The 21,556-nt window shown below is 28.0% G+C and overlaps 4 protein-coding genes across 7 annotated transcripts; 2 read left to right on the top strand and 2 right to left on the bottom strand.

The window, feature by feature from the left end:
- The first annotated feature begins 51 nt into the window (after positions 1 to 51).
- LOC122718238 (dolichyl-diphosphooligosaccharide--protein glycosyltransferase subunit STT3A) lies at positions 52 to 3,759 on the top strand. Its single transcript, XM_043943113.1, has 12 exons — positions 52 to 153; positions 648 to 805; positions 871 to 1,038; positions 1,134 to 1,294; positions 1,363 to 1,752; positions 1,883 to 2,036; positions 2,155 to 2,393; positions 2,465 to 2,629; positions 2,705 to 2,893; positions 2,969 to 3,188; positions 3,265 to 3,453; positions 3,527 to 3,759. Exons 2-12 carry the CDS (start codon positions 709 to 711, stop codon positions 3,670 to 3,672), a joined length of 2,118 nt encoding a protein of 705 aa, XP_043799048.1. The 5' UTR covers positions 52 to 153; positions 648 to 708; the 3' UTR covers positions 3,673 to 3,759.
- Positions 3,760 to 4,616: 857 nt separating this feature from the next.
- On the bottom strand, positions 4,617 to 11,368 carry LOC122718109 (tyrosine-protein phosphatase non-receptor type 23). Of its 3 annotated transcripts, none has more exons than XM_043942810.1 (11): positions 11,198 to 11,368; positions 10,803 to 11,005; positions 10,416 to 10,738; positions 10,202 to 10,314; positions 9,757 to 10,136; positions 6,745 to 9,677; positions 6,157 to 6,668; positions 5,620 to 6,083; positions 5,256 to 5,554; positions 5,046 to 5,186; positions 4,617 to 4,993 (listed from the first exon to the last, which is right to left on the bottom strand). In XM_043942810.1, exons 1-11 carry the CDS (start codon positions 11,282 to 11,284, stop codon positions 4,866 to 4,868), a joined length of 5,583 nt encoding a protein of 1,860 aa, XP_043798745.1. In that variant the 5' UTR covers positions 11,285 to 11,368; the 3' UTR covers positions 4,617 to 4,865. The 3 variants fall into 3 exon arrangements, with proteins under 3 accessions (XP_043798745.1, XP_043798746.1, XP_043798747.1); XM_043942811.1 differs by having other exon boundaries at positions 5,256 to 5,542; XM_043942812.1 differs by having other exon boundaries at positions 5,256 to 5,539.
- Positions 11,369 to 11,694: 326 nt separating this feature from the next.
- On the top strand, positions 11,695 to 15,911 carry LOC122717843 (cyclin-dependent kinase 11A). 2 transcript variants are annotated; one of them, XM_043942289.1, is made up of 9 exons: positions 11,695 to 11,710; positions 12,199 to 12,393; positions 12,753 to 13,124; positions 13,209 to 13,889; positions 13,963 to 14,282; positions 14,352 to 14,678; positions 14,742 to 15,006; positions 15,090 to 15,320; positions 15,405 to 15,911. In XM_043942289.1, exons 2-9 carry the CDS (start codon positions 12,302 to 12,304, stop codon positions 15,697 to 15,699), a joined length of 2,583 nt encoding a protein of 860 aa, XP_043798224.1. In that variant the 5' UTR covers positions 11,695 to 11,710; positions 12,199 to 12,301; the 3' UTR covers positions 15,700 to 15,911. The 2 variants fall into 2 exon arrangements, with proteins under 2 accessions (XP_043798224.1, XP_043798223.1); XM_043942288.1 differs by lacking the exon at positions 11,695 to 11,710 and having other exon boundaries at positions 12,160 to 12,393.
- A 182-nt stretch (positions 15,912 to 16,093) lies between these two features.
- On the bottom strand, positions 16,094 to 16,501 carry LOC122717844 (pigment-dispersing hormone peptides). Its single transcript, XM_043942290.1, has 2 exons — positions 16,333 to 16,501; positions 16,094 to 16,236 (listed from the first exon to the last, which is right to left on the bottom strand). Exons 1-2 carry the CDS (start codon positions 16,456 to 16,458, stop codon positions 16,108 to 16,110), a joined length of 255 nt encoding a protein of 84 aa, XP_043798225.1. The 5' UTR covers positions 16,459 to 16,501; the 3' UTR covers positions 16,094 to 16,107.
- Between the last annotated feature and the right edge of the window lie 5,055 nt (positions 16,502 to 21,556).

Genomic DNA, 21,556 nt, shown 5'->3' with positions numbered 1-21,556 from the left:
TTTTTTCTTATCATATGTAGATAGCATGCAATGTAGATAGTATAACTAGTAATCAAATTTAATCTATGCTTTTTTCTTTCAAGTTGCAATGTTTCTGAGTTAGTCATTTAAATGACATTATTATTTTATCAATTTTCTTATATTATAAAATTTGTAAGTTTGTAAGTTTATATCACAGTTATATAATATATATAAAAATACAAAAATGTACAATGCGGAATAACTAAATATGTAGTATAAAATATACATATGTCGCCGGCCGGTAATTTTGTGTACGTGGTCAGTTCTTAGAGAAACTATGATTTAAACTTGTATTATATTTGTTTAATATGTAACTGTTATGTTACGTTGATGTAATATTTATATAATTTTGTTAATTAATTTCTTAATTAAATGGACGACATTTTTTATTTTTATTTTTACGATATTATAACCTATTACTTAATTGCAAACGCCATGTGTCTTTTGTTAGTTTGTTAGTTGTTCATTGATACGATTTTATAATTTTTTATTTATTATATTGAGAGTTTTAACATGATTTTTTTTAAAGTATTTAATTGTTTTCTGCATATCAGACAATTATAATTTATATTTTAACTAAAATAAATTTAATATTAATATAAATGCTTTTTATTCTTTTTCTATAGATAAGGCAAATAAAAGTGGTACATTACTTAAAAACTAATATTCTATAATTTCATCAATACAATGGTCACATTAATAAAAACAAGAGGTTTACGTATGTCTGCACAGAAACAGGAAACACTTTTAAAGTTAACTGTGTTATCTCTTGCAGCAATTTTATGTAAGTTTTTTATATTGAAATTAAAATATTTCTATTTTATTAATATATATAATTTTTTTTTATAGCTTTTGCAACAAGATTATTCTCTGTCTTAAGATTTGAGAGTGTTATTCATGAATTTGATCCATATTTTAATTATCGCACAACAAAGTATTTAGCAGAAAATGGATTTTATAGTTTTCATAATTGGTTTGATGATCGTGTTTGGTATCCTCTTGGAAGAATAATTGGAGGTATATATATATATTTTTATATTAATTTTTAATTGTTATCTCTTTTGATGACAATATTGTTAAAGTAATTTGAATCTTGATTATTTATTTAATAGGAACAATATATCCAGGATTAATGATAACATCAGCAGCATTATACCACCTTTCATGGTTATTAAATATTACCTTAGATATACGTACTATTTGTGTCTTCCTTGCTCCATTATTTTCTAGCTTGACCACAATTATTACTTATTTACTTACCAAAGAATTGAAGGTAAAAATATATTAAATATATTTGTAGTATTTTTAATGAATAAATATTATTTTATATATGATTTTAAGGATTCTGCATCAGGATTGTTTGCTGCAGCTATGATAGCAATTGTTCCTGGTTATATATCACGATCAGTGGCAGGATCTTATGATAATGAAGGCATAGCTATTTTTTGTATGTTATTTACATATTATATGTGGATCAAAGCAGTTAAAACTGGAGCAATTTGTTGGGCAACCTGTGCTGCTCTTGCATATTTTTATATGGTGTCTTCTTGGGGTGGCTATGTATTTCTAATTAATTTAATTCCTTTACATGTATTAACCTTAATGGTGACTGGCAGATTTTCTCATAGAATATATATTGCATATAGTATTCTGTATTGTTTAGGAACAATTTTATCTATGCAAATATCTTTTGTTGGTTTTCAACCTGTTCAGAGTTCTGAACACATGCTGGTAAGTAAAAAATATGTGTATATATATAATAATATATTTAATAATATACTTATATATAATATATACTATATAATATATGTACTTAATTTAAACAAAATCTTATGAATAAACTAATTTATATTTTATATAGGCATTGGGAGTGTTTGGACTTTGTCAAATTCATGCTCTAGTTGATTATTTACGTAGTAAAATGTCACAAGATGATTTTGAAATTTTATTCCGTGGTCTTGTTATTTCTGTAGTTACCATATCATTTCTATTAGGTGTTATTTTAACTATTACAGGTATATATAATATTAATACATTTTTTTTATCTATCACAAATCTTATCTTTCTATCACAAAAATATTAATGTTGCAATAATTATGTTTTAATTTTTTAATTTTTTTAATTCTATTTGAGGAAAAATATCACCATGGACTGGTCGTTTTTATTCTCTTTTGGATCCATCCTATGCAAAAAACCACATACCAATAATTGCCTCTGTTTCTGAACATCAGCCAACATCATGGAGTTCTTTTTATTTTGATCTCCAGATTTTAGTATTTCTATTTCCTTTAGGATTATATTTCTGCTTCTCAAAGCTAACAGATTCGAATATTTTTCTCATTTTATATGGAGTTACAAGTCTATACTTTGCTGTAAGTGAAAAATCTTTCTTTGTTATATTTGAAATTTATATTATAAATAATTGAAACAATTTTGAATGCAGGGTGTAATGGTTCGTCTAATGTTAGTGCTTGCTCCTGTAATGTGTATTTTGAGTGGAATTGGAGCATCCTCTTTACTTGTTACTTATATGAAACAAGTAGAAAGAGGAAAAATTAGTGATAAGAAGTTAAAAAAATTTGAAAGTAATTATATACTTAGAAGTGAGGTAACTATTTGATTATTTTTATTTAATATTAATCTTTTTTGTGAAATTTTATATCAACGCATTTTATATCAACAGATTGCTACACTCTTCATAACAGTAATGTGCATTCTCTTTTTTTCGTATACCATTCATTGTACATGGGTTACAGCAGAAGCCTATAGCTCGCCTAGTATTGTGTTATCGGCACGTTCTCCAGATGGTGGTCGCATGATTTTTGATGATTTTAGAGAAGCATATTATTGGTTACGCATGAATACGCCAGAAGTAATTTTTAAAATGCTTTCTGAATAATTTTTTTATAATTTGCAATGTTTAAAATCATATTTTTTAAAATTTTAGAATGCTAAAGTAATGTCTTGGTGGGATTATGGATATCAGATTACAGCAATGGCAAATCGTACAATTTTAGTAGACAATAATACATGGAACAATACTCACATATCAAGAGTTGGTCAAGCAATGGCAAGTTCTGAAGAAAAAGCTTACGAAATAATGAGAGAGCTAGACGTTAATTACGTTCTTGTTATTTTTGGAGGACTTACAGGCTATTCATCAGATGGTATTAAAATTAATATATAAAGTAAATAAAACTATAACTTAAAGTTGTTTAAGAACTTGTTAGATTATAATTTTAGATATTAACAAGTTCCTATGGATGGTGCGTATTGGCGGAAGCACTGAAAAAGGAAAATCTATAACAGAGTGGGATTATTATAATTCTGCAGGAGAATTTCGAGTTGATAAAGAAGGTTCTCCAATTTTGCTCAATTGTCTTATGTATAAAATGTGTTACTACAGATTTGGTCAAATTTATACAGAAGGAGGTAAACATTTATTGATATAAATATAATGTTGTATAGCATTTATATAATTTCAATGATTTTATGATTTAAACAGGAAAACCTTCTGGTTATGATAGAGTTAGAAATATGGAAATTGGTAATAAAGATTTTGAATTAAACATGTTAGAAGAAGCCTATACTACAGAACATTGGCTTGTTCGGATTTATAAAGTAAAAGACTTGAGAAACAGGGGAATCTAAAAAAAGATATTAAAAATAAAAATATAGATTAATAATAAAGAAGTAATATTATTGCATCTCTAAACAGTTCCATAATTTTATTTGCTTATAAATTTTTACAATTGATATCAACATGGTACTAAATACAAAATTACATATTTCCATTAACCATTAGTATAATTAAAATTTTTATAAAAGACATACTCAGGCCTCACTATATGTTATTTTAATAAATATAGATATATCAATTTATAAAATAATTTATTTCGGGAATAATCTTTATATTCTCTCTCTCTCTCTCTCTCTCTCTCTCTCTCTCTCTCTCTCTCTCTCTCTCTCTCAAATTAAAAAAACACAAACAGCATATTTATTTCAATAACATTTATAAAAATATACTAATATTTATAACTTAACTTAAGAATATACAGAATATAATTTTTTAGGTTGAATATTCTTAGAAAAGCATTTATTTTAATATTAAATTATTAAATGATTAATATTAATATTAAATTATTAAATTATTAAATGATCCCTGTGTTCAAAGATAATGATAATTTTCGTAATTATTTCTTATATATACAAAAATAAATTGGTTACTTATAATTATTGAGAATTAATAGTAAAGGCTTTATTTTATACAATATTAATTATCTAGATATAGAAAACAAATTTGCATTAAAAGAAATTTGTTTGAATAAAGTAAAATGATATATCCCAAATTTGAAAATTGTTACAATCCTCAATAGTATTATACAATTTAAAATTGATTATGAATTCGGATTATAGCTGCATATATATATATATATATATATATATATATATAACCATCAGTATATTTTAAAAACGCATGCCTTGTATCGTATGTTGCTTAAAAATTGTAACTAATATTAATCTTTATTTTGTGGATGTGTACAAACATGTGTGATTTCTTGGTGAAAATGAAAATAAATATAAACAGATAAAAGTCGTTTTTTATACATACATTTTATTCAATATATTTTACAGATTGTAAAACCTTTAAAACTTAAAGATTATGAAATATGAAGTTATTTCAGAAATATAAACTAATATGAATTGCAATAATGTTTATACAATTATTATAATTATCTTACTTTTAGCAATATTTTTAATTTAAGAAATATAGGAATGCAAACATTCATTTAAATAATAAATTTATTGACCAGTGCATAATAAAACTTCAGTTGCAAATTTATTTACCTTCTAATAGACCATAAAGGATCTAACTGACTTAAAGGATCGATTATTCCTTCTTTAGGTTTTTCCTGAATTGACGATGTACTTGAATGTATTGTACTAGTAACAGTAGAACCTTTTTGTCGACCTAAAAATTAATCTGTGTCATTATATTTTTTTTAAAAAATATTGCTTTATACCTTCAATATCTGATCGTTGAGTGATACCAAGACTTTGAAGAAAATCATCAGAAGGATGCATTTTTCTTGATGCTTTATCTTTACTTCCTTTTAAACCTTCGAAATTTTCAAATGTTGAACGTGTAGATGATAAAATACCACCTAATATTTAATAAACAAAATTTTCAACTAATTTTAAATTGTATTAATCTAAGAAAAAATAATCCTTACGTTTCATTAAAATATCTTGAGCATGATATAATACTAATTGGTATGCAAATAATAAGGATTCCTTATTTACAATTTGTTTACGGCATTTTAAAAGACCTTTGAATACAAGAGGTACATTGACTATTCCACAACCTGCGCGTATATGACATACTGTTGCTGCTGCTACTAAGAATAAACTACTTAATGCACCACCATCTAAACAGTGTACCACTACTGGTTTTGTACAACGTCTTAGTGCTTGTTCCGTCATTACATCCGTTGAAAAAGTAAGCAGTGCACCTGGACTACTAGGAAAACCACTAAAAGTTAAAAAAAATTATGTATATATATTTTTTTAATATAATTTAATATTATATAAATTTACTTGGAAGGCCATGAGAGAAATTGCATGTGTACGATAGTTTTTTCTAAGTTTTTCTTAATATTATGCACAGAAATAACTCTTTGAATATAGGATATATGATTTACTCTCTTTTTTAACGATATTGTAAAGCTACCACAATTCAGAATATCTTCTTCATTTATAGGCCAATATATTTCTCCATTTAATTGTGTATCAGATACTAAACATGCAATTATTTCACTTTCTTGTTCCCATATCATCATCCAAAATATTTCTAATTTGTCCGGTAATGGCGATTGAGTAATAATAAATGCAGTTGGTATCCATTGTGTAATTTCTATTATATGAGAAGCATTAATATAATTTGAAATATCTGTTGATGATATTTGTACTCTTGTCGTATCATATGGGATACATTCTATTACTCTATTTTCCGAAGAATGAGCTAATGCTACTGTGCACGATTGTTTTCCAGTTTCTCTTTCCTGAAATTCAAATATATTATTTTATGTTATTAATTAAGAATTTATAAAAATTTTATAATTTAAATAATCCTACTTCGAATTCTTGGACTTCTTTCCATTTTATATCAAGATTAGTTGCTCCACTTAATGTTTTAACAAGTAAACTATCTATAAATTTCTCATATTTTTCAACTTCATTAATAAATTTTTGTAATGCTAATGGATCTCCTAAAGGATCTTTTTTAGGTTGCACATCATTGTACCATGTATCCCATACAATTTGTAAATTCTCGTTCTCCGTTTTATCATTTATTTTATCTTTATCATCGTCATTCATCTTTTCTTTATCATCATCATTTATCTTTTCTTTATCATCATCAATATTTTTTATTTCAGTTTCGTTTTGTGGTTGAACAGAACGTACTTCTGGCACTAAAGGTGCATGATTTATAGTAATATCAAGATCAGCAAGTAAATCTATATTAGATTGTTCTGATTTTGTAGCAGGTTTAGTAGGATTTGCATTTGTTGTATTAGTTCCATTGTTAACAGCTTGCATATATGTTTGATTATAATTAGTATAATTTTCATTTCTGTTAGTTGACGCTAAAAAAAATTAAACGAAATTTAAATAAATATATATAAAATTGATGTATACATAAAAAGATTTTTTGATATTTACTTTGATTTTGCATTTGAAGACCATATGGTGTGGTATAATAAATATCAGTTGAACATTGAGATTGAGTTTGTTCTGAATATTGAGAAGATGGAGTTTGACTAACCATAGAATTATTACTAGCATTGGTATATCTTGCATTACTTTCTTGTTGTTGATAAATATTAATGCCAGTGTTTATTTGTGATGTTGATTCAGAAGATTGCGAAATTTGAATATTATTAGGATTGTATTCATAACATTGACTAGTAGAATTATAAGTATATCCCATTTGACCTTTATAAGATTCTGTCAATGCAACAGCCATTTGATTTCCTTGCATATAATTATATCCTTGATTGTAAATATGAGAATAGTTACCATATCCAGAGTAATGTGATTGTTGTGGATATTGATATGCTTGAGAGTAATTTTGCAAATTTGTTGAAGATTTTGTATGACTTTGAATCATTTCTGTATTAGTAGAACAATTCGTGTATGTATATGTGTTAGAAATATCTGTAGATAATATAGTTTGTGGATATGAAACACATGTAGTATGTTGTAAATTATGATAGGTATTGGAGTAAGTTGCACTACTGGTGTCAGTAGTAGATGTTTGTGATCCATATTGATACCCTTGATCTATATAGATCTGTTTACTTTGTTCTGTACCACTTTGCTGTGGATATTGGACAATATTGGAATTTTGTAAGGTTGATGAATATAAAGTACCTACATCATTTATTGGAGCATTGAAAGAAGTAGTAGAATGAATAGATTGAGGAATATTTTTGTTTATGTATTGTGTTGGCATATAATGGCTAGAAGGAGGAATATTGGTCGTTTCGGCTAAATTTTGGTTCGATGTGATTTGTTGATTATGCAACTCGGATGAATTATAATATATTGCACCAGTGTAACTTTGAGTACACGGAATTTCATTTTGATTAATTGAAGGAAGAAGATAGTTTTGTATTTGAGTATTATCTGATGGTAATACATGTTGATCCTTTATAGAAAGAGATTCTTGAGAAACAACATTTTGTTGTGGCTCAGATATATATTGTTGTCCTTGTTGAGTTATAGTAGTATAAAGTTGCGTTTGTATATCAGTTGTTTTATTAACTGTATTCGGTAGAGATACAGATGGAAGTACAGAAATTTGTGTTGTTGTTGATATTTGGGATGGTATTTCAGTTTTAATAACATTACCAGTTTTATCAAGATTAGAAGAATATTGTTGTACAGTATTGTATGGCTGATAATTTTCATATTGCAATGTATTATTAGAAAAATTATAAAGTGATTGAACATTAGTAGAATATTTATGATGACTATCCAAAGTTGTGGAGAATTGTCCATTTGATACGAAAGAATTTATTGGATATTGCATTGTAGTATCTGTTGTAGTAATTGTTCCAATTACTTGTGGATAAGTACTTACAATATCAGAACTATTAATTTGTACATAATTTTGATTTAAAGTGGCATTTTCGTTATATGTTGAAGTTTCATGTGAATAAGATAAATTTGTTTTATAATCTGTATATGGTGCAGAATAATATTGCTGTGTAGATTTTATAGATGATATTGCATCCAATGCAGACATTCCACTAGAATGCATTGCATTTTTATTCAAATTTGATGTATCATTCAAGTATGATTTTGTTGTATCTATTTGAACTGGTTTACCTTGTTCTTTATATACATTATAATACTGATTTTGAATATTTTCTGGTCTGCTGTTTAAGTAATCCTTTAATTTAAGTCCACTGCCAGTTCGATTTCGACTTTGATCATAAATAGTGGATGTTATTGTGTCCATCTTTTCTTGAGAATTTTTATTATTATCTTGTGCAAGTATATGTTCACGTTCTTCTTCTTGCACTTTACAAGTGCTTTTCACTCTTTGAAGTAATTTCGAAACATTTATTTCTAATTTCCTGTAAAATTCAAGACCTTTGCTAGATTTTGCCAATAAATCTTCGTAAGCATCGTAAGACGTAATCAAAGAAGAAATAGTATGTTCTCTACGTTTTAATATTTCTTCAACTCCTTTTCGTATATTAGCAGTTTGGGCATATGCATCCGTTAAAGCTGCTAAAATATTGTCTTGTGCAGTTAGATTTTGTTCTATTAAAGTTACTAAAGTTTGATGTTTGCTAAGTTGGTCTGCAAATAAACGATCCAAGGGTCCAGAATCGGATGTGGCAGTAACTAGTAAGCGTGTTAGATCATCCTGTGCAATTGAATCTCGTAATTTTGTATGCAATTCGTTTCTTTGTCTACGCATTTCGTCAACTTTATTCAAAATGCGTTTCAATTCTTTAGTATGCATTCGTTCTAATTCGATCGCGCTATGTGATTTTTCAGTATTTTGTTCTGAAAGATATGCACTTGGTGAAGGAATATGGGCAATAAGATCGGTAAGTGGTTGAGAAAGCACTTTTAAATTTTTTACATGCATCGTTATTGCTTTATGAAGAGCATGATTGCTTTCTAAAGCTTTGTTATGAGCTTCTTCATATTTCTTAGCTTCTCTAGTTAAATCAGTAGCTACTATTGACGGAGGTCTTTTTCCAACTGTATCTTGATATTCTTTTTCTTTCTGTTCTTCATCGAGGAGAAGTTTTTTAATTTCTTTCAATATTTTTTCAACGTCTTGACTAGTATTTGATAATTTTCCTACTATATCAATTAAATCTTGAATAATATGTTGCTTTGCATTTAATGCTGCACATCTTTCGACCAATTCATCAGGAAGAGGTAAACGTTCCCATTCTGTCATCTGAGCATCGGGATCCCATAAACTTATATGCTCTAATTTTAAAGATGTTAGATAGGTATTGAGTTGCTGATCTTTCTCCTCAATTTTATTGCCGACAGAACGTAATATCTTTGCTTTTTCTTCTGAATATAAAGAGCTTGCTTCGTGTACTTTCATTGGTATTAATCTGAAATAAATATTAATGAATAATAAAATTAAAAAAATACTTGCCATAATCTATATTGGAGTGATCTAAATATATTTACCTGGCAAATATATCAGGACCTGAAACTTCAGGATCATTAATACTGAAAGATATTCCTTTAACTAAAGGAGCTCCTTTTACACTAGGTAGTGTTTCCTTTTCTGGTACTTCTTCATGATATATATATTCATTTTCATTTTTAGCTGCTTTACGTTTTCCTTCTATTACGTCATTAGTAAATGTTAATGCTTCTTCTATAGTTACTTTTTCTCCAGGAATATTTGAATAAATCAATTGTGCTTCATTTAGAGAAGCTAATGCAGCATTATAAAATGCTACTCTTTCTCCCATTTTTCTTTGTTCTTCAGCAGCTAAACCTTGATATAAATATGTAACTGCTAAATGATAAGCTTTCTTAAATTTCAGATAATGTTTCCAGCTCTAAAAAAGAAAACTTATAAGTTTTTATAATATTCTATAATATAAGAAATAATTTAAAATTTTACCTTATAGATTTTAGTCCCAACTGTATCTGATATAGTACCATCTTCACTTCCGCCTTGTTCAAGTGTAGTTAATGCCAAATTAAAATAGTCCACTATTTGTCTTGCGACTTTTGCTACATGATAGATATATCTTGTAGAATGATACACAAGAGTAGACAATTAAAGCCACAAATGTGTAATATATTTATGAAATTTTTATCTTTTTTATACATACCTACAATTGTGGGTTTACGATTATCAAGCATACTTTTTTCTAATATGCATTCTTGAGCTTGAGCTAAGCAAAGCTGATGCATAAATGTCATAAGTTCTGGAGCTAAATCCACTCCAGATGGCTGTGGATAGCTATTTTTTAAATGCTCAAAGGCCCAAGCTGCACATTGAAAATGAGCACAAGCCATTTTCATCCCATCAGCTGATGTTCTTTCTGTAAGTGCTCCCAGTTGAGTATGCATTGCACCAATATTGTATAAAATTGAAATTATTTCAAAACGAATATTAGCCAATGAACACACCATGTTTGCATATGTATCCCTCCTATTTAAATATATTCAAATTATTAGCATTAATGACTATTATTATTATTTAATTGCAGTTTTACCATGTAAATGTAATTGCTGCTGCACCATCTTTTCCCATAGGAAATCTACTTTGAAGAAAATGCAATTGACAATAATATCTTTTTAATAATGAACAACCAGCTACATCAATAGGTGGTCGTATGGCCACTGCACGTAAACTTTCTAATTGATGTATTTCATGTGCAAATGTTGCTGGATCTTTATTGTAAAAATCACGTATATACTAAAACAAAAATATTTATAATTTCAATTAGATTTATTGACAGATTGAAATAAGTTAATAAATAATCATTTGTTTAGATAAAGAAAATATAGAATAATAATTTAGATTAATAAATAATAAAATTAAAAGTTAAATATTAATTTTGTAATTATCGAAATATATATTATAATTTATAATGTAATTTATTCATACCTGCTTTAACTTTGGACCAAATGTAGTAGGCTCTGGACTAACTTTTAATTGAAAAGATATCATCGGCAACCTTGGTACTGCTTCCATTGTAGAATATTTATTAAAATATTTCTGAAAACTGACAGTTAATCATCTGTCAAACTTGTAGAAAATGGATTTGTTCACAGAACATACTTTTTCTGTCACGTACTTATGACGAATAATTACCGTTTTTGGGCAGATATTCAAGTACAAAAATATTTTCAACTATATGATACAAATATAATATTTTTCTGAAATTTAAATATTATTTTAAAAAAATTTTCGACTTTTTTTATTAACTATAATAAAAAATTTATTTCAATAAGAAATTTAAAATATAATAATATATTAATTAAAAAAATATATAAATTAAAATATATTTAGGGAAATTATTTTCTGTATATTGGCTAAATAAGAATACATCTTACATTAAATATATTAAAATTTACTAACGGTTTATATCCGTGGAAAAAAATTAAAAATCGAAACGATGTAATAAATCTATTATTGAAATATTTGTTTGTTCAAATAAATTCGAAAAATATATGATTATGAATTAAAAAAATTAAAAAAAATTAAAATTAAAAAAAAAAAAATTAAAAAAAAATTTTTTTTAAATTTAAAAAAGAATTATATAATGATGCAAAAATTAAAATAATGTGTTACTTATTAAAATTTATTTTTAATTAATTATTTTTATAATAATTTTATTTTTATAATAATTTTTGTAAATAAATGTAATTTACGTTTCAATTGTTTATATTCGTAATTATAGTCATATACAAAGTATCCAATTGCTTGAGTATATCACTCAATTTTCAATATATAATTTTTCGCTATATAAGTGTTTATATATATATATATATAGATATATATATATTTTCTTTGTTTTCAAATTACATATTAAATCAATATAAAATAAAAAAATAATAAATATTTATTAAAGATAGTTATTTTTTTTTAATATGTGTTCTTTATAGAATATAAGTGTCAAATGTGACTAATGATACTTTTGTGATTAACTGTATAAATGATATATAAATGATACTCAATCGGTGAAAAGTGAATACATTTACTTATAATATGTCAGAAAATAGACTTGATATGGATATTGATAATCAAAGTGAAGATGGAGAAATAAAGAAAAGCCCTTCGAAGGACATGGATGATTTTAGGTATTGAATAATATGATGCTTAATTTTAACCTCAATTTATCGAACTATTAAAATAAATCTTTTTTAATATATACTTGTATACTACTTTTTCTTTTTATTTTTTACTTAAAGTTAATAAAAATCAAATTTTATACATATTTAATAATATTTTATATATTATTATAATAATAATTTTATATGTTATCATTTAGTTAGAATAATAACATTTTTGATTATTGATTTTTTTTTAAGTTATATATGTTATAATACACTTTTTTATATATTGAATGAAATTAAGAAAAATTTATATATTTATAATTTAATTTGATTTTATTTGAAAATAATTTTGATTAGTTGTTTTAAAAAAAGTATATTTAAAGTTTTTCAGAGGAGGATGGGGGAGATACAGCAGATTCTTTAGATATAAAACCACCACAAGCTGTTGTCCGTCATCATAAATCTAATTCATCAAGAAGAAGAGACAAACACAGTGATAGAAGAGATCGTAGAGAAGAAAAGGAGAGAAAATCTAGGCATCATGATCGTGGAGAAGATAGACACAGAGATAAACATAGACATCGTAGACATGGCATGGATATTTTGGAAAGATCAGAACGTTCTGAGGGTTCTAAACGAGAAAGAGAGAGACTTGAAAGATTAGAAAGAATGGAAAATCATAGAGATAGAGAATCTAGACATGATAGAAAAGAAAGAAGTACAGGAGATCGTGTTTTGGAAGATTTAAGAGAAAGGTATACAAAATTTCATATTTGTATTTTCAAAAATCGATTTTATTAAATAAAGCTATTTTTCATGTTCAAATTTTTAATTTATAGATTATTAGACAAAAGAAGAGAAAGACGAGAAGATTCGCGAGATATTCGGGATTACAAAGTGGAAGCACGTCGTGAGATCCGTTTGGATGATTCTCGCGAATTACGCGATTCACGTGAACGTAGAGAAATGCGTTTGGAAGATATGCGAGAACGTCGTGATATTCGTACTATTGAAGATATTAGAGAACGTCGTGAAATTCGAATGGAGGAGCATAGACATATAAGAGTTTTGGAAGAACAATATTCTGAAACAGAGCTTATAGAACGGCCCGAGAGAAGTGAGAAACGTCATAAGAGATCACATAAACATGATCGTCTTCGTGAAAGAGACAGAGAAAAAGCAGAGCGTGAGAAGGAACATAGAGAAAAACAATTACGTGAAGCAATGGAAATTGTCACGGAAGAACCAGATGACATAGAAATCAATGAAATACAAATACCGGCAAAAGATCCAAAAGAAATGACTGAACAGGAACTTAGAAAAGAAAGATTACTGGAAGCTGATAGAGAGATGGCTAGAAGAAAAGAAGTTTCTAGATTGGAATTAGAAGCTCGACGAATGAAAAGAGGTGAAAAACGACCTTTAAGTCCAGACAATAATCAAGATCCATCTATTGTAGAATTATCAGATGAAAGTCCAAGTCCTGGCCATTCGGATGAAGTTCGTTCTAAATCTATTGAGTAAGGATTATATTCTGATATAATTCATGTCATGATTCTTCACTCTTAAAATTTCATGATTATTCATTTACAGATCTAGACATTCATCTGATGGCCAAAGAAGTATACGTGAGAGATCTTCTGATAGACATTCTTCTGATTCATCTGAATCTAGTAGCGATGATGACGATGAATCAAATGATTCAAATAAAGGATCTAATGCTGATTCAAATGATGGTTCAGATTACAATAATCCAAGTCCATTATCTGTAGATCGATTGGCTAAATCTGATCATTCTGATGGAGAATCACCTGGACATGTAGATTCAAACAATGCATCTAAGAATGCAGAAGAAGAAGAAAAAAAAGAAGAAGAGGAGCCTGAATTACCTCCATATTTACCAGCAATTCAAGGTATATAACTGATTTTTTTTTTGGGATTTATTTTTTTCATATTCTACAATAAACTTTTTAATGTTATAGGATGTAGAAGTGTGGAAGAATTTCAATGTTTAAATCGTATCGAAGAAGGTACATACGGTGTAGTATATAGAGCACGTGATAAGCGTACAGATGAAATCGTTGCTTTAAAACGATTGAAAATGGAGCAAGAAAAAGAAGGTTTTCCAATTACTAGTCTTAGAGAAATAAATACTTTACTAAAAGCTCAGCATCCAAATATTGTTACTGTTCGAGAAATAGTTGTTGGTAGTAATATGGATAAAATATTTATTGTGATGGATTATGTGGAACATGATTTGAAATCATTAATGGAAACAATGAATCAAAAGAAACAAGTTTTTATACCAGGTAAAATATAATGAAGTAATTATAATAGCAAGAAATATGAAGTATAAATATTTTTTTTTATAGGAGAAGTCAAATGTCTTATGCAACAGCTATTACGAGCAGTAGCACATTTGCATGATAACTGGATTCTTCATCGAGATTTGAAAACGTCTAATTTATTGTTGAGTCATCGAGGTATTTTAAAGGTTGGTGACTTTGGTTTAGCACGAGAATACGGTTCTCCTTTGAGACAATATACTCCGGTTGTTGTAACGCGTTGGTATAGAGCTCCTGAATTGTTATTAAATGGAAAAGAATATAGTACTCCCATCGATATGTGGTCAGTAGGGTAAGAAAAAAGAGATTACAAAATTACTTATACCTTTATTTTTTAATATGTTAGAATTATTATTGAAACTATATGTTCTTTAGATGCATCTTCGCAGAATTATTAAGAATGGAAGCATTGTTTCCGGGTAAATCTGAAATTGATCAATTAAATAGGATATTTAAAGAATTAGGTACACCAAATGATCGAATATGGCCAGGATATAGTAAATTGCCGATGGTGCAAAAAATTCCTTTTGCTCATTATCCCGTAAACAATTTAAGACAACGTTTTAGCTTATCGTTATCAGATTTAGGCATTGAACTATTAAATAAGTATGTTTCTTCAAATAACAATCTTTTTATTACTTTATTATTATCTTTCTTTCCTTTTTTTATTTTAAACAAATGTTTTTCTAGGTTTCTTACGTATGATCCTCAACAACGAATTTCAGCTGAAGATGCTTTAAAACATGGATATTTTACAGAAGCACCGTTACCAATAGATCCACAAATGTTCCCTACATGGCCTGCTAAGTCGGAACTTGGTGTAAAAACAGCAAATGCTTCACCAAAACCACCAAGTGGTGGAAAAGAATATAAACAATTAAGAGATGGAGACGATGCTGATTTAAGTAACTCTGGTTTTCACATGGGTCTCACGGAAGGCGGTAGACAACCACCTGTCGGTGGTGGTTTTCATTTAAAATTTTAAATATACATGACAAATTTTATATCAAACGAAAAATAATTGCTTTTCTAAAAAATTATCTTTGTACATAATTATCCAAATGAAAATAATTGTATATGCAATTAAAGAATGCTATAAATTTCACATGAAAAAAATATTACATATACAATAATTTTGAATAATTTTATCCTTTCAAACAGCTTTTGATTGAAATACTCTTTTTGAAAGTTTATATTTTATCTTGTTTTATATAATAGTTGCGATATTTATTACAATTAAGGAAAGATGAGTGGTTAGAAGATCATATAAAAAAAATATAATTCTTTATAATTTAGTTTATTGAATTTGGTACATTACAAGTCTTAAAGATTCTTTGAAATGTATATATTAAATAAAATGTATTTCTCCATTGTCAATAGAATTTTAACAATTCTACTTTCCAGCATTGTTCATATTTTTCGGTAGACCTAGAAGTGAGTTTATGAGTTCAGAATTACGTTTAGAATGACAAAGACATGGTGGCAATAGTAATAGTTTTGCAATCCTTTGTAGGTCGTTATTCTAAAAATAGATTTTACATATTTAATAAGATTATTAAATTATTATTAAAGTTATTTATTAAAATAAAATAAAATTAAGTGCATTATATCTCCTTACCACTCCTCTGTCATATGGAAAGTTTAATGCCAACAGATTTCTATAAGAATCTTCAGTTGTTCCAAATGTTTGGTATACGATCCCCAGCATCATAATTAAGATTATCACACACTTTCTCGATATCATACTTTATTTCCAAAAACAAATTATCAACATGCGCAAGAATGAATAAAAACGTGTTTTTTAAAATTTTTTTAGTTTAATTTTTAATTTAAATAATTTTATACAGTTACCTGTTTTTACTTGTATTATTGCAAGTACAAGTATTGTTTCTGTTAACTGTATTCTGTGGAAGTACCCTGAGAGTTTCAAGCTACGAACTTTTATACGAATGATGTTCGTGGGGGGTTGAAATGTGATTGTGACAGACGAATCTGTGAATGACAGTGATATTCTCGGGAAAATATCGAAGAAATTCTTTCGTTCTTTTAAAATTATTATATAAACTTCAGTGTTACTAGTAAGAATTTTTATTTTTATTACTTTTGAAAATTCTTTTCTTTTTTTAAAAATAATTACAGAACGACATGTCGTTTTATCGTGATATTTTTTTACAATGAATCGACGATTTTTTGGGATTATTATTTTTTCATCCAAAAATGTTGATTATGAATTAAAAATCTTGATCTTTTTTTTTTTTTAACAATTATTCTTTCAAATTTCATAGAATATAAATAAATTTTTTTTATTGATTTTATTTTTAATATGTAATAAATTAAATATATAGATGACGAAAGTAAGAATTATAGAGTAAATAAAATAATAGGAATAACAAAAATATTAATATGATCTAACTAATATTTTACGCTTTTCTTAAATTGTCTTACATATCAAAAAAATTAAAATCAAGTAAGAATTTAACTAAAGAAAATTAATAATCATTGTTTATACATTCGAGCTTACTATAACAAGAATATGTAGTGAATGAACGTCATTATCTACTTTTACGACCCATTGCTTTCAAGTTAATGATGCGATAAGAGAACATATGTATATATTTATGTTGCAAAAAAAGATTGGAGTTTTCAGATGTTCAACTTTATTTGCAATGCTTTTTTGCTCTTGACTCGTTAATGTTTCATGTATTCTTCTTTATCAGTTATAAAGTATGAAAAGTACAAAGAAAATTTCATTAATCTCTGAAGAATAAAAATCTCAAGAAATATATTCTATTTGGACGTTTAAAAATGTAAATCAATGATATTTCAATATAAAAATGAAAAAAAAATCTAAATAAGAAAATCGTAATCGCAAAATTAATGCAATCTTATTATATTAGTTCTAATAATTACGGAATTGTATTTATTCATGAGACACCTACGTAAAGATGAAGAGCGATAAATACCGAAGATAGGTTCGATATCCTTCGCATTGAGTAGTTACGAAGAAATAGAAAAGAAGTATGAGAGGACAAAGGAAAAAAGAAGTAAAAGAAAGAGAAGAAAAGAGGAAAGAGAGGAAGGGAGTTCCAATAGTCCATGCACGATAATCGAAATCTTCGCGCTCTGGGATAGGTGTGGGTCACTAACCAGTAACCAGAAAGCTGACTCGAGACTGGTGTTGTGGCCTTGATTCTTAAGATCCTTCGAACTCGAAGCCATGTGTCGCGTGTCGATCATGTTACAGTTTAGTTTCTTTGACACCGAATGTATATCTTCGCGCTACAATCCTTTCAAACGAAGTTGAATAATTTTTTCATTGTTTGTAAAATTTATCTTTTCTTTTCTTTTTTTTTTCTTCTTTCCTTCTTATTTTCGTCGAAACAACCATTGTAATATCTAACATTATAGATGACGTAATTAAAAGCAGTTTGAGATTTCTTCTTTTTGTAAGTATCTTCGTAATTTTGAACTGACAAATGATCCTCATGACTTCACCAAGGATTCTCTGACTTTTCAAGGTATATTGTATAAATCACACAGATTGATAGAAACATGGCATGAACGAAACAAATTAATGTTTATGCCTGCCGAATTATCTATTACTTTTCTGTTAATAGCTTTCTCGTGTCATACATATCCATGGGAAAATTTTAAACGATCACTTAAATATTAACTTTGGAAAGAAAAAATGCATTAATGATTTTTTTTTTCTTTTTTTTTTTTTTAGTTCGACCAAATAGACGACATAATATATCATTTTAGATCAAGACTCATGATAAATAGTAAAATAACATCGAATTTATCGTTGGCTATCCTCGAGACTTTCCTTTTCTCTATTTCTATTCATTTTATTCATTCTTTCCATAAATCTGTTATAATTATGTCGCACGCCAGATAATGATATTATATATCCTTTCCTTATAAATCTATTTGTATATATAACAGTTTGTCATACAAGTTATAGCTATATGATTTAATTATGCATTCCGTTTAGCCGTTAAAATGTTTTAACAGGTTCTACGTACGAAAAACTCATACAACCTGTATCGAAACACATTTGACTTCCCGATGCCAATGAACCTCAAAGACTACGTCAATAATCTGTGTTGGCCCTCGAGCACAAACTGGATCTTTCACGCTTCATTCGGAGGAATGAGAGACAATTAAACCTATTGACATTTTTTTAAATTTGAATACTTGTCCCATCCCGTCTTTCTTCTTCTTTTTTATCGTTTTATCTTTCTTTCTCTTCTTCTAATCGCGATTCCAGTATTAAACATTTGTTACTTATAAAAGTTTTTTTAGTTAATTTAGGTTTCTTGTCCAATCTTTCTTCCTTTTTTCTTTTTTTTTTCCTCTCTCTCTCTCTCTCTCTCTGTTAGAAAACAGGTCGATAAAATAACCGGTCGCAAGTTCAAGGCGAATCATCGGCATTTTTACACTAAATTGCCTTATTTTTTTATAGGATGTTACAGAGATCCTCGGGCTGCAATCAATTCTCGAATTCAAGTTCTTCGAGAAGAAATCCTAATTAGTTATCTTGTTTTTCGTTTCACGATAAAAATATAATAGAATTTAAAAATCCTTTATTTTTGAAACGAATTCTATTTTTTCCTTCTCGTTTCTTTGTTTTATCTTTTGTCTAACTGGAACTGTTCGATTCCTCCGGATAAAAGTCGTTCTCCTGAACTTGCATCTTACTTCGAGGATACAATACAAAACGTCGGTGAGGATACATTGTATTTTTGAACCAATGTCCAGTTTATTGTAAAAAAAAAACATGTTTTTTTCGTGACATTTGACACATGGTAATTTCATCTCTATATTCAATTCTTGATCTCTATTGCGAATTACGATTGACCAGCGGATTTCATAGCGGAAATATTTATATCAACAGGTTTCCAGCATCATTGAAGCCAAGGTATATCAAAGAGAGGACGAGAATGGCATACGTAACAGAACGTATTATCCTAGAAGCAAAATGAAATATGTACATCTTAAACGTTTTTGTATTGGATATGTTTGACGAATGATACGATATCGTTTCCGCTTAGCCTTGAAATTGATAATGTATCAATCGTACGAATTTGAAGATAATAGAATATTGTCATACCTCGAATGATTTCGTAAAGGCCCCCATCAATCTTTTGAAATAGTTTTTAAAATGGTTAATGTATCGTAATAATGAATATAATTAACAAGTTTCATCTATACATTAAACCGGATCCGGTTGTAAGTCGTAAATTTATATGATTTGAATTTTTGGACAACCGGTTCGGGTATTGAAAATAACAAATGCACAGATATATATATATATATATATGTTCAAATTTGAATTTGATAATATTTTTTTTTAAAATTCCTTTCAAACCACTTTTTGTTTTCAGAAAACTTGGAGGATCAAAGTATTATTTTCATTGTTACAAAGTAATCAATTTTCATCACATTCCAAGCCAATGGTGCATACATACAATGGTAATCTTTCGAGCGAGGATACATAAAATTATAAACGGTAGCAGCAAACAAAATTTTAATGGATTCCATGAAAGCAGCCGTTTCCAAATTTTTCCCTGGTTATTAATGGAATAAAGGTTAAAATGAAAAGAATAGTTATTCGCATCCAGTGGAAAAACATAAATACTTACTTACGCATGTAGAGAGATTAGAAGGCGCGAACAACTCTTGGAGAGATGCAAGCAGAGATGCAGCAACACGCACACAAAATCACGACAACGATGTGTCGTTGCCATGGCGTGTAAGGTCGAGAATTGGTGTACGTACATGATGGTTTTCTTCGTGGTCAAGGACGTCGGAGACAGGGCCTCCGCGTAGGGTGCGGGAGCCGAGGGGTCCCTCCGACGATGGAGTAGGTATATATGGGCGTCCAGCCGCGTTCAGAATACCAGATTCATGCAAGTTAGCCCTCCCCACGAGGCGGGTGGTATGCTTTGAAAAATTCATCGCGGACGACCTAGCGGTGGAGAGTTGAGGGGCCTGGTCTCGCGGCTTTTCAATCATCAATCGGGCAGTGCGCTGGAATCGACTACCATTCACACCTCGGATCGGTTACAATCAACGCATTGGCTTATTTTTTTGGAGAACGTGTTCCCTCCGCAAGGTTCGTGCGATTCTTTCACTATTCTCCGATTAAATTTTTTATTCGTTTCTTTTCGTTAAGTGAAATTCCCTTCTATTTTTTCTTTTGTGCTGAAAGAAATTTAATAGGAAATCATCAAGAAAGTTTTGTCTTTGTTTAACGAGAGAAAGAATAGTGTGATATAAAAGTTACGATTTTGAAAAACTTTTCTTCGACGTTGTTTATTTTAGTTCTGGAGATGATTGTTTAACAAGAATTATATGTATAATATAATTCAAAAGGAGAGGCTTAAGAGAATGAAACAAGAAGTTTTCATTGACGAAGTTTGTGACAACTTTTTTAAAAAAATGAATTCGTTGTAATTGAATACATAATAGATAGCAAAAATGCATTATTATTTTACCATAATGTCTTATTTTTTTACCTTAATTTTAAATTTCAATAATCATTTGCAACTGTGGAATACTGTGGAATACTACATTTTATGCATAATTGTTTATTTTATATATATTTTTCTATCATAAACTGAATGACAGAACTTTATGGGTTATTTAATAATTTCTTCTTTTAATTTTTCATTATCAGACCGATATTTTCAAGATTTTTCCTGTGAATTTCATTAATCGAAACAAATTCTTTATATATTTTCAATAAGAGACATCTTATGTACAAAAATTTATCGAAACACATTTTCCAATGATAAGATAAAAACAGTGAATGAAGTGTTTAACAATCTATTAAATGG

Source organism: Apis laboriosa, unplaced genomic scaffold, assembly GCF_014066325.1.
Source record: "Apis laboriosa isolate Shangri-la unplaced genomic scaffold, ASM1406632v1 scaffold5_cov152, whole genome shotgun sequence".
In the NCBI taxonomy this organism is placed as follows: Eukaryota; Metazoa; Arthropoda; class Insecta; order Hymenoptera; family Apidae; genus Apis; species Apis laboriosa.
This window is presented reverse-complemented; position numbering and strand designations above follow the sequence as displayed.